Here is a 15,897-nt window from a genome sequence, read left to right on the forward strand (position 1 = left end):
TTGGTGCCGAGGGCTATGCCTTTGTCTTTCCACATTATTTTAAGTTTTGAGAGTGCTGCTGTGGACTGTACTATTTGGGTCAATAGTTCAGGTTTCGTTCCCTCATCTGAGACAATAGCTCCTAGGTATTTGAAACTACTGGCACTAGTCAGCTTTTCACCTCCAATAATGATGTCCCTTTTGATGCCCCTGTTGGCTATTGGTCATAATTTGTTGTTTTTTTCGGAATTTATTTGCATACCACATGCTGCGGAAGTCTTGACGATACGCATCACCAAGTCAGCTTTGTGCACCAGATACACCAAATAGCTATCTATTTATAGTTACCAGACTTAGATAAAAATCTCCGATGAGCAGATACACTTAAAAGCTGGGATAGATTTGATTATTCTCAATCACTGACTGTAGAATAGTCTACGGCATCAATGTATAAAAACACACCCGTAGATGCATAGGCCTATGATTATCCTTTAAACAAAATAATATGATTCTTGTTTGTAGATGAAAGACAATTTTTTGGTGCTCTCTGCGAGCTTCTAAAGGGTAATGATACTTAACTTATCACAGTGCCCGTAGGATAATGCATTATTTCATTTTCACTGAATTTTAAGTATTATTTTGAAAGTTTTTCTGCAATCAGTTTTACAATAAAGTAAACACTATTCTTGTTACGCCCTCAGTGCTGTGACCTTGCTAGGAATTTGCCATTATTTGGGGGCCCCGGGGGATTGACATTTTTTAGAGGCCTCTGCATTTTACATAATATGTAATACTTGATGTAAAGAACACTCATTTTGGGTCCCTCTTAAGTGGGGGGCCCCGGGGGGATTTTCTAATTCTCCCCCTCCCTCCCCCCCCCCCCACCTTAGCTAACGCCTCTGCCTCAGTGTAAATGACATATCTGTAGATATATATAATTCGAATTATTATAGAAATCTAGCTTTATTTGATAAGTTTGTTTTTTTCAATAATAATATAGGCCAATTTAAAAGCATGTGAAAAGTTCCATTCATCTAGTTGACGAGCCTTCCACCCCTTGAGAAATTATCGCCAAATGGAACGTTCCGAGCAAGCATCCATCTTGATCTCTGACAACGTAGCGGAAACTGCAATGGCACCAGGCTTGCAGGAAGAATGCGGGTGCCAGACTTAACCCTGCCCCTCCTCACAAACAAGTCGGCTTTGATGTGACCCCGTTCCAGCGTAATCTAGAACGTTTCTTTCTCTTGGGCTGGCATGAACTGCTGGACTTGCCTGTAAGCACTCGCTGCTCGTTCACCATGCTGTACCTGCCAGTTTTAGCAGTTAAAACTATTTCTTAATGAGAGCTAGTTAAAGGCTTGCTTTATCCGTAAATTAAATCTATACACTACGGGTCTTGCCAAATGTTAATCTATCTGGAGTCTAGGTCTTTATACCAGTGGCGCTAAACTTTTTTGAGATGTGGACCATAAGCAGTTCATTAAAAAAATCTGACTCTATCCTGTGTGATGGTGTTGTAAGAAACAATAGGCTGGCGCGTAGAAGTTAGTAATTATCGGGAATTTTTTAAGTGACGTGACGGTACATTAAAAACATAACGCGGGTTAACTAGGAGACCGAAATAAATGAGAGTTTGTTTCGAAGACTGCAAACAGTAACGGTGTATTTAGTTTTATCATGGTAGACTCAGCGATATTGTTCCCTATTTACTGTATTAAATATTAAACTTATTAAAATGATCAGCCCTCATAGTATTTCATTTGTTCTTTCGGTACTGTGTGTGTAAGTTACTTATTTTATTTGATATTAGTCGAGCTCTGGCGTAAAATACCTAAAATGAAATATCAAGAAAGTTCTTCATTAACACCACCACCCAAAAGGACGTTGCTTGGTCTAGTCCTACACGCTCCGGACAGTCGGCTCAATGGTCCCGGGTTTGAGCCCTTCCGCTGCCATTCACTGCAATCTCGCAGAAAGTGTAGACCAGGATCTTCATCTTCTCAAGGGACATCTGAAAACTTGCAGTCAATTCATGAATAGGTTTAACCATTTTGAATAAATTTGACTTATTAAACAAGTACCATAATTAAAACAAAAATTCTTCCTTTATGAAGCTGATGGTGGTCTATTATATCACACGGCACAATGCACCCATAATGCTTCATTATTGCGAAGTCTTTCCAGTGAGCTTTGCACAATCAACTTCTTCTATTCAAAGTCCGGCTAACGGTTTAACAAGGGCATGTGGGCTGGATTCTCACGTCTGCATAAAACGGTGCGCAAAATCATTATGTACGTCTGTTTATTTATTCAACACTTCGAAACATTGGAGTAGAGTGCGGGAATTCCCGGTGTATCGCAGTTTAGACCAATAGCTCGCTGCCACGTCACAGGTCTGTACGACGTGGCAACGAGCTATTGGTCTAAACTGCGCACAAGGTTGTGACGTCGCAGGTCAGTGTTCAGGCCTTCAGTGACGAATGGTCTCGGCTGAAGCTGTGTTCAAAGAAAAACTACGTCAACCAAATTTAATTTTTAAGAGAATTACGTTTTGAAAATTGATAACGGTCATTGTGTGGCTAATTAGTTGATTTTTTTTTGTCAAAAGATAAACAAAAACTGTTAAATTTCCAAGAAAATCGTTACAGTCATTTTTTTTTTTAAAATAGGCCTACGCACACAGTGTCCACCCATTTGATTCCTGAGCCCGTGAAAAGTTTGCAAGCTGACAGGAGGAATTATAAAAATGGGAATAACGGAAGCTCAACATTATTCTCTTTGTTTGTTGATTAGCCAATAGAGAATTAAGGTTTGTTAGAAGAATTTTATGCATATCACACAATCACATAAAACTAAAATGTTATTTAAACCTTGGTCAGGTCAATATTAGAATATGCGTGCTCTGTTTATGATCCCTCAACTCAAGAGAAATAGAAACTAGAACAGACGTAAAATACAACCGTGTCATTTTAACAAAATATTCACATTTGATTATAGTAAGACCATTAGTAAAATCACTAAATTTAGAGACACTTCAGGATAGAAGACTAAACAGTAAAGTACCAATAACACAAATACTTTTTTAAAAAGCTATTAAAATATTTAGAAAGACACAAAGATAAAGTCACATTTCTCCTTCCATATGCTAGGGTAAATTTAGACAAGTGCTCCTTGCCTGAATCAGCCAGGAAAACCAACGCCTTAGCAGTTACTGATTAACATACATGACTAAATTGACACGAGTAAGTCTGTAATTTATAAGATAAGATATTGCCGTGTAGACGTTGCAGAGACCACGTTTCGGTAGGTGTCATATTGTTATGCGGACGATGTGTAGGTCTATGAGGTCCGAGGAAGCAGTTTTGTTTTCTTTTTTAAAGAAGAGTTTACCAGCGGAGTATAGACATCTACAATTTATACAACAGAGTCTATTTACTAATGAAAGTAAGCACATAGATAGCTGGACCTGGGCCGGCCTTAGGTATGGGCAAACTAGGCAGCCGCCTCCGATTGGTGGGGGTCTCGCACATGATTCTAAGAATTTTTTTAAAGAAGAATTTGAGAAACATGGATAAAATCTAAACAAAGCAGAACTCTGTGGCTCTATGTCTGCTAGCCTCGTTCTCAAACATAGCAGAACTCTGTGGCTCTATGTCTACTAGCCTCGTTCTCAAACATAGCAGAACTCTGTGGCTCTATGTCTGCTAGCCTCGTTCTCAAACATAGCAGAACTCTGTGGCTCTATGTCTACTAGCCTCGTTCTCAAACATATCAGAACTCTGTGGCTCTATGTCTACTAGCCTAGTTCTCAAACATAGCAGAACTCTGTGGCTCTATGTCTACTAGCCTAGTTCTCAAACATAGCATAACTCTATGGCTCTATGTCTGCTAGCCTCGTTCTCAAACATAGCAGAACTCTATGGCTCTATGTCTACTAGCCTCGTTCTCAAACATAGCAGAACTCTATGGCTCTATGTCTACTAGCCTAGTTCCCAAACATAGCAGAACTCTATGGCTCTATGTCTACTAGCCTAGTTCCCAAACATAGCAGAACTCTATGGCTCTATGTCTACTAGCCTAGTTCCCAAACATAGCAGAACTCTATGGCTCTATGTCTACTAGCCTCGTTCTCAAACATAGCAGAACTCTATGGCTCTATGTCTACTAGCCTAGTTCCCAAACATAGCAGAACTCTATGGCTCTATGTCTACTAGCCTAGTTCCCAAACATAGCAGAACTCTGTGGCTCTATGTCTACTAGCCTAGTTCCCAAACATAGCAGAACTCTGTGGCTCTATGTCTACTAGCCTCGTTCTCAAACATAGCAGAACTCTGTGGCTCTATGTCTACTAGCCTCGTTCTCAAACATAGCAGAACTCTGTGGCTCTATGTCTACTAGCCTCGTTCTCAAACATAGCAGAACTCTGTGTCTACTATCATAGCTCTCTAAGTCTCTACTCTGGTTTATAATAGAATGTTTAGATCTATATGTTAGAAGACTATAATTGATTCTTCTTTTCATCAATAGTCGAAAACTTATTTGTCGTCTGGTGATCATTTTGTGATCATGAATAGTCTATGAAGCCCATTCGTGCTATCAGTGATTGGATTGAGCCTTTTGTTGATCAATATATAGATACAGTAAGATTTTTAATTCATTGCGTATTTTTCGGCCTTAATTTTTTATTTTTCTAGTTCATTTGGGGATAATAACCTAAGGCCGGCCCTGATGGTACTCAAGGTGTCTTTCTCTCATGAGCGGTGGAAGCCGATTCATCAAGTGACATCAAGTCCATTCTACCCTCGATATAACACACATTAACACTTGAGTTACTTTAAAAGGACGCCAAAGTTCATTGTGGACAAAATATGTTTTTAATCCAGGAGTTTTATAATGATAACTGGACTCTGGTATTTAAACCTAGCTTTTGTTATGAATACTATGACAGAATACTGAACTGGCTTGCTTTATCCGTAAATTGAATCTATACACTGCGGGTCTTGCCAAATGTTAATCTATCTGGAGTCTAGGTCTTTATACCAGTGGTGCTTAACCCAGACTTTTTAAAATCCTTGATTGCATACATGAATAACAGTTATGACAGAAATATTAGCAAATTGATGTAACTAATTTGTATTTCTCTCGATGACACCATAAAAACAATAAACCCTGAGTTAGATATCACTGAATTTAAGAACATTGTCATCATTGATGGATAACCAATGACTTAAAGGCTTTGTCTATGATTTATATGAAACACTGGGTTCTTTTTAAAGAACTTCTTATCAAATATAAGAAAAGATAACTATCAAAACGAACACTCCAGGCCGACATTCTGAACTTTTGTTTTGTTTCAGTAATTATGAAAAAAACAACTTTTTAAATTTTATAATAAATTTAAATTTAGACTCCCTAGATCTAGTGTGCTTTCATTATCTCAAAGGATGAAAAGCGTAAGCGTAACAAAAACAATCTCACTTTCAATAAGAGCTCCAGTACTGTGACGAAGGAACATCTGTAATTTATATAAAAATGAGTTCACTTTGCCACTTATCCTAGGCAGTAGTAGACCTATTAGCTCTTCTTTTGCTGTTTTCAACATGTATTTCCAGTAGGAGATTTGCGCAACCTCGTCTGAAGCCTGTCTTTATTATAAGTTAGAAGCTCCCCCCCCCCCCATTTAAATACTATTTCTTTTAAACACTTACAAATGTACACTTTAAAGTGCCAATATATTTAATTTTTGGTGAGTTTAAGTTTCCAATATCTGATAAAAAAGACATTTGTGATGAGTTTTATGAAGTCTGATTCTTTAAACAGGCAATGAACAAGCCTCAAAGCTGTTGGCTTCATTCAGATCTATGGTGACCTAATTTTAAGTACACGAACTTTGAACTTTAACCTTTTTTTCTTTATGGGTCTCATTGAGACGAATTTCTCAATGAAACTATTTAAACTACAATTTGGGCTATTATTCAATTTTCACCACCCCATTTTTTTTTAAAACCATGTTTTGCTTTTGCGTTTCTGCTGATTATGACGAGACAGTATGTTATTCTATACTTTGCTAGGGAATTAATGGCGTGGATTTTTGTCTATATGTTAATTTAAGCATCAGCAGCCCCATCAACCTCTCAGAAACCCTTCTTTTCATAGACAGGCACAAGATTAAAGAGTAACTCAAAATGTTTAATATATCAAATCAAGTTTAATATTACTATGGCTTCTGAAGAACTTCCCTGTTGCTTTTGGGCTCTTAGCAAAAACAACTCAGCTCTAATCAAATCTCAAAAGTTCCTAGTCTACATCTAGATTCAAACGTGTGCCTCCTTGTTGGGTAATCAAGAGGTTTAAGTCACACAGATGAATTTAAGCAAAATTTAACTGTCAGAAGGCCGAGTCATTAAAGTCATCAACAAGAAGGAAAAAATGTCACACACACACAAAAACAACACAACCAACAAAATAAAACAACAGTTAAAGATTTGTTTTTATACACAATGTGTTTTAATACAACCATACATATATTGTACAAGTTCCATTTATATTCACATGGCATAATAATCAGCTTTGTTAAGAAAACACTAATCAATAAACAAAGAATAATAATAATATATATATATTTATAATATATATATGTATAATAGGTACAGACATAACATGTAAAAAAAAAAAAAAAAAGTTTCACCAGAATACAGGACGAAACTATTCATTCTTGAAATTTTCTCCGTACAAAAAAAAATGGATGGGAGTGGGATTAAATTCCATAGAAAAACTTGACAAAAAAAAAAACAAGAAAAAAAAACACAACAAGAAAAGAAATATCACAGTAGAGTGTGTTGGGTTTTGGGCTTAGTTCCTTGACTGCACTCTACACAACATGCCCACATTCCAGACAGTGGAGAACACAACATGAACCTCTTCTTTACTGACATGATCAAAGCATGGTTTGTTTTGTTCATAAACAAAAATAAGTTACACTTTTTAAAACAAAAAAACAGAACAAACAAAAATTTCGAGCTAAAACATGAACTAGTCTGAATGAAAAAATATGAATCAGGAAATGTGGATGAAGCTTTTTTTTTTCATGAGAAAGATTTTCTTCAACAATATTCTTAATAGCTGTCATTTTATTTACAGATTTTTCACTACCTGGTTAGGATATGTTCAAGAAAATAGTTAATAAAAAAAAAGCTTAAGAGAAAAAGGTTAAAAATGGTGTAGAACCATTAGACCAGGACTCTTTGTCTTAAGGCACAGGGAACAGAAATAGTAGAAACTTTTTTTTTTTTGTTCTCTTATTAAATCTTTCAAAGTTCACAAATTTTTAACTCAATATTAAAAAAGTGTTAAAGGAAACAAAACTGTGAAACAACTGATAATATAAACCTTGTTTAGAAGACATGCACTATACAGATATCAGTTTAAAATTAATGATCGTTTTTGTTTTGTTGAAAAGTTGAAACAGTACCATGAACATGATGCAAGTTTTTAACTACACGAAGCAAACTTTGACTGAAGAGGTAGATTAAGTGTAAACAATTTTTTTTTTTTGGTTTTATGTCACACAAAAATCTGGCCTAACATAGCCACAGTAATTAAAAAAAAAAAAAACAGAAAAAAAAAAAAAGTAATAATTATAAAGAAAGCTCTAGTCAACAACACAAAAAAAGTTATCTTAGGGTGAAAGAAAATTATTTTTTACTACTTTTTGACTTTGACATCTTACAGTGTAAGTGTACATGTTTTCACCAGATACCTAACTGTTCACAATTTGCCAAATATTTGTTATCTTTCAATGCAGTCTAACCCTAGAGACAGCAGATACGTGGACAATGGTACACAACGCACACACACACATTTATATTCATTCTCATTCATACTCCTCCCACAAACCAAAATGATCCAATGTCTATACAAAATACTGCTATGGAGTGAAGTCAAATAAATGCTATCAAACACTATGTACAACAACAATCAAATACAAAGGAAACTCAATGCTGCTTTTCATTAAGCCTTGAAGGAAGAATAAGAATTTCTGTTTTTAACCTTTTATTTATTTTTTTTAACGATTCCATTTTTATTTCCAGAGAAACGATATCGCAGCAGGAGAAATGCTTTAACAACTGGAATTTAGAAACCTGGACACTCGGAGGAAAGTGATACAATTTTTTGAACTTTCGTACTAAAACAGACCTAATTGGAAGAGAACTATCAAAGAGGTATACAATGACGTGACCATGAATAAGTAACAATGGAACATGTATAAGGATATCTGTCAAGAATAACAAAAAAGCATGTCATATCACCACACTATTACCAGACAAATGTTCATTGTGGTGCCAGAGTACTACTAAGAGGACGTTCTTAAAATGAACACACACAAAAATCAAAAATGATCTACGAGACTGAAGACAACTCTTACTCTTGTGAGACGAGAATTCATCTTGATGGTTCATCACAACAACTACGAGCGTGTAGTAGGGTGTTACGTGTGTGTGTATGCAAGACTCTAACAAACTGTTTAACTAAAATAACTAGAGCACAGACTTGAGAAAAACAAAACTTGAATAGATGTAACATCAAATACTGCATTTAATTCAGGGAATGACTTGGTGCTAGCCTACATCATCAGTTTAGATAATCACAGCAAGGAAAGCACATCTTTTTCATCCTCCTGTACAACTTTTAAGTCTATCAAACTTAAAGAAACATTAAGACGCCCCCCCCCCCAAAAAAAATCTAACTATTTATTTAATCTCCTACACCCACTTAGAGTGCTTTTCTTTGGGCAATGTGCTCAGCAAAATTAAACATGGTTGTTTTGTTACATCTTCAAGATTGCCTGGAATATAATTGTAAAGCAAAAAATTGTTTTAAAAAAATATTTAAAAAAAAAAAAAAAGGGGGGGGGGGGGAAAGATCACAATGGATTTATTTGTTACAGGACTATAATTCAATACTACAGACTCAAGAAGCTGTTGCTAATGTTGTGTTTGCATGTTAAGTGTTAATGGTATTTGGCACAATTTAGGCCATGTTGTGCCCTGCAGTCACCTGTTCAATAGATCACGAATGATACAGTTCAAATATAGAATGCTACAATGTAACAAAGTCATGACGTGTCCAACTAGCACAGTATGTCAGAACAAAAACAGCTAAAGTATTTTTCACATAGACTTATTGTACATGTCACAAGAATATATTAAATAAATAATAAATAGTTCCAGTACAGCTATTCACATTAACAAACAATGAGAAGGGGAGTCTTCCCGGGGTGGGGTGGGTAGGCCTATCAGTTCAACAAATAGTAACAGAATAAAATGTACAGTGTTTAAAACAACTAACTGATGCGAAAGTTTCTCCTTTTCAAGAAGGGTGTACAGACGTTGAGCCTGCAACAAAGTTTAAAGCTTTTTCTTAAGGTTTCATCATACTGTAGCAAGCCTCTGTTATTGTTAGTCCTTGAAATCATCTTCATGCAAGCATTAGCACAAGTGGATAATAAGCATAAAATATTATTTCATATTTTCTTTTACAGCTTAGCCCTCTCACCCTAATAAGGCCTGATAGTCACTGCAAGGCTAATTTTCTCTTTGGCCTAACACCAACACTTAGTATCTAGCCAGAAGGGAGCAAGTGCTTATGCTAAAGCAATGAAAAATGGTTAGGCCCTCACAGTGAAAAATCTACAGGCAAAAATACTGCACTTTAATGAGTTTTTAAAAAAATGAATATGAATTGGTGTCAAAGAGACAGCACTAAATGGCCCAGTGGTTTGGGGGGTAAATATAATGATGTGATATATTTCCCATGAATTATATAAAGTACTTCAGTCCACAATAAGCACTAGATAAACTAAATACAGCTTTGAAATCTAAATTATATGCTAATTTATAAAAACCTTTCTTTGCACATAGCTATTTCTCTTAGTCATCAACAAAACTCAAAAAGTATTGTATTGAATAGAAAACAGAATTTGTTTCACTTTAAACACGTATCTGACTTAGCAAACTATTAACATTAAAAATGATTCTTGAAGCTGAACATGTAGTCTTGATTTCCCTTAACAAAAAAGATACACTATTTCATCAATTCAAGAAAAAAAAAAAACACTGATTAGAGGTGAAAAATATATTTCCCAGAATGCCATTTTGAAGAAAAAAGTAACATTCAACACTGAGAAGTTGTCAATATTAACACTAAATTTCAAAACAACAACAGCATTTGAAACAACCAATTTATACACATTTTTGGGGGGAAAACTGTTTTCAATCAAATGAAAAATTGCTATTTCATCATTATGAAACCTATTCTTTTGTTACCAGATTTTGTAAAATGAAAACATATTTTTTTTAAAAGTAAAAAGATTGCCATATGGTAATATTAAATGTCAACATTGTTATGTTAAATGGTTTGCTTTGGAAACGATGTTGAAGAAATTATAAATAACAGGATTCTCTATGATTTTTTTTTTATTATATGGAAGTCTCTATTTCCTACTCTGCCGTTTCCCCAAAGTTTATCATACAACTGAATAAAATGTTCAACCATGGTCCCAAGAAAGCAACAACACTCACTGGTGGGCACTATGGCACTACATGCTAAAGTTGATCTAAACACTTTTCATAGCACTTAATATATTGGCATCAACCACATACTAGGTCAGGGTGACATTGTCTTCACAAAGTGACCCCCCCAAAAAAAAAAAAAAAAAAAAATTTTTTTAAACAATCCAGAAAAAGAATGACAATAACTTAAATAAATGAAATGTACAACTTCTAGCAGACAAGTATTTTCCAATATTCAATGACCGAATAAAAGCCAGATTATTGCAATATAATGCACTTTAACTGGGACTAAAAAAAAAATATTTTTTATGTAATTGTGAGGTTTGAAAAAGCTCCAAAACTATCTCAAAAGCTGATGTAGTCTATAATAATGTTATTGATAAAGATTATAATTGTAAATCAACTTGTGATTGAGTGCGGGAGTATCAGTGTTGTCTGATGATCTTAACTATAATGCATTCTTCATTACAAAATTCAGCCAATGTTAATGTTGGTTTGTTTTATATGTTTCGGATGTTCCTTCAGCTTTGAAGATTATTACATCCTAGCCCAATCCTCCTGCAAGAGGAGGATAGCAGCAGGCAGGGTTTTGAGCCCGGGACCATAGGGATGACAGTCCAGAATGCTATGCTACATGACCAGGCAGCCATCCATGTTGACAGAAGACACCAGTACGTTTCTGCATCACTGAATGTCTCATTTTTCTTATGTTGAACTCTTTAAGTTTTTTTATTTGTACCTGTTACTATAATGAAAGACTGATCAATTCAAAACAAACCAAATTCACTGCACCACTTTTTAAACTTAAACAAAAAAACATCATCATGATTGACAACCTTTTCTTTTTGTAGTCTGTCATTTGTATGCCACAAAAAAACAAAAAAAAATAGTTACATCCAAGCTGTTCTAGGCAAATTAACATTTTGTCTGTGAGCAATGTGAAAATGGGGTGGAAAAAAAAAAAGGCATAATTTTTGTCCCTTCCACTTTGTATTTTACAATAAGTTATTTCCTCCATGTTTTGATACACTGGGGCATTGTAATGCATACACATAAAAAAAAATATTTTTAAAAGAATTTACAAACAATACAACAAAAATGTTTTCCAATTTAGCAATTGACTAGTTTGGCGACTCAAAACAATGAAGGAAAAAAAGTGATAAAGTTTCCCAATGAAATACTGTGCTCAGTATGCCCTAATATACAATATTTGTTTCCATAATTACTTCTCAACTTTTTAATTTCCTTGTGGCAAGTCCACAGAAGAAGAAAGACAATTTTTAAAAAAAAGAACACTGCCCATGATGAATTTCTATTCAGAAGATAATCTTTTTTTTTTGTATCATGTAACAAGTGTAGGATTAATAATAATAATTGTAATATTTATAATTATAATAATAAAAACCCGAGATTCTGATAGAATCAGAGAACTGAATATCACTTTAAGCACTCGATGAGTCTGACTCTATCAAAAGTCGACGAGTCTGCGAATGTTTGGAGTTTCCCCCAATTCCACCACCACCACAGTTCACAGCAGTACCACCCCCTCCTGAAAGAACGCTTGTCTTATCATGTTTAACATTGCACTGGCACCCTTTGCGTCGGCAGTGGCTGTAGCAAAAGGTGCTTGCGGCCAGGCAAGCCCTTGCCGGCCAGTAAGTCCACAGGCACGGCAGGCACAGAGCCATCATGCCCATCACAGTCCAGCGTTGGCAGCAGTGCGCTGTGGAGCAGCAACCGCAAGGGTTCTCATAGCACTGGTTCTCTTCTTCTGACCCACAGTGGTAGAACATGCATTTGACACAACAGAAACATGTACAGAAGTCTATCACATTGTCTGGGCTCACCTCACAGGTGTCCCGGCAGCACCAGTGAGATGGCAGTGACCGAGGCTCTGTGCAGGCTGCACAGCGGCACTTTCCACAACTTTCGCACATAATGCTGTCCCCGTGGTTAGCCCCCGTGCTGGCAATGTTCCCACCAGTTGTTTCCACCTGGGTGGTTTCCCCGCCTCTGACTCCATCTTGTATAATCACCAGTTCCTTCTTCAGAGGCGGGGATTTAGACAGAGGTTGCTGAGAGACAACTGGTGAAGGTGATGGCGTCAGTGTATGTGTTCCTCGCGTCAAAGGGGTAATTCCGTGAGGTAATCCAGTCAAGTGGTTCCCCCCTACAGATAAAGTGGGCAGGTGAGGCTTGAGCGGCAATGATGCATGCACACGGGGGCTATCCACATACTCATTGGTGGTCCGGGGCCCAGCCCTGACCTGACCCAATGTGATGATGGGTGTAGAAAGTTGCCTACTGAATGATTCAGGCGGGGAAATGGTTCTAAGGGAAGTTCTCATTCCACCAGTAAGCTACTCCGGCGAATCATCATCGTCAGCTGAAAAGAAGAAAAAAATCTATTAGTCATCTTTTTCTTTTTAAATTTATTATTATTATTATTTTTGCTTTTGTATAATGCATACTCCATTGCTCCTATAGCAGTGCAATTTGGTCATATCTATTTAGTCAACATGTGGAGGGATGGAATATCTGGTAGAAGGTTTTCATATTGTCTTTAGGTATTTGGCAAATACTTTTAATTCGTAGTCTACATCAAAATTCAAAGTCTGTTTGGTTGTCAAAATCTATCTTAATGCTTCCACCATGTTCATCCCATATCTTCTTGCTACTATCAAGTTCAATTTTACATCTTTAATTTATTGATATTGCTGTGTGGACACAGCAGAGGCCATGTTTTGGTAGGTGTCATAATGTTATGTGGACGATGAAGTCTGAGGAAGCGGTTTTGTTTTCTTTTTTTAAAGAAGAGGTTACCAGGGTAGTACACCTACAATATATATACAGTCTATTTATAAATGAAGTGAACACATAGATTGCTGTTTCCACATCTACTCTGCTTCCACAATCATTTCTAGCTAGAAATCTTTTAACAAGCTGCGACAAGTACTTACTTGACTATCCACCTTGTTTATCCAATAACAAGGATAGAACGATAAAATAAACATGGAACTTTTCATCTGGAAGAAAAATAAAACAAACACAAATGATTAGACATTCAAAAGATATGTTTAAAAGATGTCCCTCAACTAAAAATATAGAGCTCAAGTAAAAGTTAAAAACCATAAGGCAGGTGAAGTCAAATTCACCTTTGTCTATGGTCAATGGTACAGTGATGTGATTGAGCTTGAGTTTTTTTGCACATCGGCACATTTTAGGCCATGTCGTGCCCCAGTGATGTGATCATTACCTCCTCAAACCCTTTTACTTTTCAACAAGTCAAGAGCCTGTTAAAATTCCAGACTCTTAAATATATTAAAACTTAAGTTGAACAATAATAAAAATTTGATGTACATGATGCATTATTTGCATTACAACAACAGACTGAGACAGCTTTGCTGTAATTTAAAAGAAAATAGCACTACACAGCTCATTTTACACAAGACTGAGCAAGATTCTACAAAATTCATAATACTTTGTTAGCATTGCATAAAGAATGAAGATATGCCCCTATACATATATATATAATCAATGTGCTACGTAAACTCTGATGACAGCCCTCCATTTTTCTCAAAATATTCATAGAAGTAGGACTTTTTCTATAGTTAGAAGATATGAAACTCAGTTCCATGATGAACTCACTACTTTTTAGTCAAGGCCAGGAATCATAAACTAAATTCTATTGCTGCCAACTAAATAAAATAAAAATTGAGCTGGATAATTTTAAAAAGTTTCTCAGCAATTCATTTTAATATCAAATCTCCTTTGATTACTACTAGACACACAGAGTGAAAGTCTACTGTTTCCTGAGGATTTAAATTACTTTTGTTCTAAAAAGAAGAAATTAGAAAATTTAGTTCTGCAGTTCTGGAAAGTGCACACACAAAAATTATATCCCTTTGAAAATACCTAGCTTATCAGCCCTTCCTTTTAATTTGTACACCAAACACCACAAAAAGAGCATCTATTAATTTTATTCTGTACACCAAACACCACAAAAATATCATCTATGTATTTTATTCTGTACACCAAACACCACAAAAAGAGCATCTAGTAATTGTATTCTGTACACCAAACACCACAAAAAGATCATCTATTAATTGTATTCTGTACACCAAACACCACAAAAAGATCATCTATGTATCTTATTCTGTACACCAAACACCACAAAAAGAGCATCTAGTAATTGTATTCTGTACACCAAACACCACAAAAAGATCATCTATGTATTTTATTCTGTACACCAAACACCACAAAAAGATCATCTATTAATTTTATTTTGTACACCAAACACCACAAAAAGATCATCTATTAATTTTATTCTGTACACCAAACACCACAAAAAGATCATCTATGTATTTTATTCTGTACACCAAACACTACAAAAAGATCATCTATTAATTTTATTTTGTACACCAAACACCACAAAAAGATCATCTATTAATTTTATTCTGTACACCAAACACCACAAAAAGATTATCTAGTAATTGTATTCTGTACACCAAACACCACAAAAAGATCATCTATGTATTTTATTCTGTACACCAAACACCACAAAAAGAGCATCTATTTATTTATTTTTTCCCCAACATGTATGAACTATAACCAGGAGACACTTTCTCTAGATTTGACCTTATTTGGATTTTATCTCTTATTCTGGTTGCCCAGAAATTCTCAAATATCTACATGCCAAGTGAAAACCTTATTACACCTGTTATTCTTCTTAAAATAGCTTTTAAAACTTGAATAAGGAGTGACAAGTTTTCATAAAAACCTCAAAAACTACCCATTCTTTCTGCTGAACAAGGTGGAATTAGAAGAGTAATTTCTTATCAGGCAACATTGCCTAGTGTTTTATTTTCCATTCAAGCACCAACATGTTCAAACATATCTTACAATGATGAGTTTATAACTTTTTGTTTTTAAATAGATATTATATAGCTTTTAAGTAGCCCAACTTTCATACTTATAGCATGCTCAGAAGCTAAACCTCTTTTGTAGACCACTGGAGGGAGGGGGTAATTTAGGAGGTTTTCTGTACAGCCTTTAGGAGCTCAGTAACCACAACTCTGCTTAAGTCAATGTGTCGAACTCAAGCCCCCTAGATAGGTAGTCAGCAATTTAAGCATTTCAGCCACAATCCCAAAATACATTTAAAAAAAAAGAATTATTGACACATATATAAAATGTGATTGAGAGGTGACCCCATTTTATAAAATAAACTGATGGGTCCAAAAAATTTACAATAGGACTTTCTAGACCTATCTGGTGGACTAGACTCAAGGAAAACTACTAAGCATTCATTTTATTGATTTAGACATGATGAGAATTCAATGTC

General features: G+C 35.4%; 1 protein-coding gene across 2 annotated transcripts in view; it reads right to left on the bottom strand.

Moving 5' to 3' along the window:
* Nucleotides 1–6,464: 6,464 nt before the first annotated feature.
* LOC106076296 (protein sprouty homolog 2-like) overlaps nt 6,465–15,897 on the bottom strand; it is a 29,578-nt gene continuing 20,145 nt past the window's right edge. For both annotated transcript variants that reach the window (XM_013237155.2, XM_013237167.2), the window contains exons 2-3: nt 13,514–13,579; nt 6,465–12,939 (exon numbers count right to left, since the gene is read on the bottom strand). In XM_013237155.2, the coding sequence (XP_013092609.2) occupies nt 11,996–12,901 (906 nt within the window). In that variant the 5' untranslated portion in view covers nt 12,902–12,939; nt 13,514–13,579 and the 3' untranslated portion in view covers nt 6,465–11,995. The remainder of the gene's footprint in view (nt 12,940–13,513; nt 13,580–15,897) is intronic.

This window comes from Biomphalaria glabrata, chromosome 8, assembly GCF_947242115.1.
Source record: "Biomphalaria glabrata chromosome 8, xgBioGlab47.1, whole genome shotgun sequence".
Classification (NCBI taxonomy): Eukaryota; Metazoa; Mollusca; class Gastropoda; family Planorbidae; genus Biomphalaria; species Biomphalaria glabrata.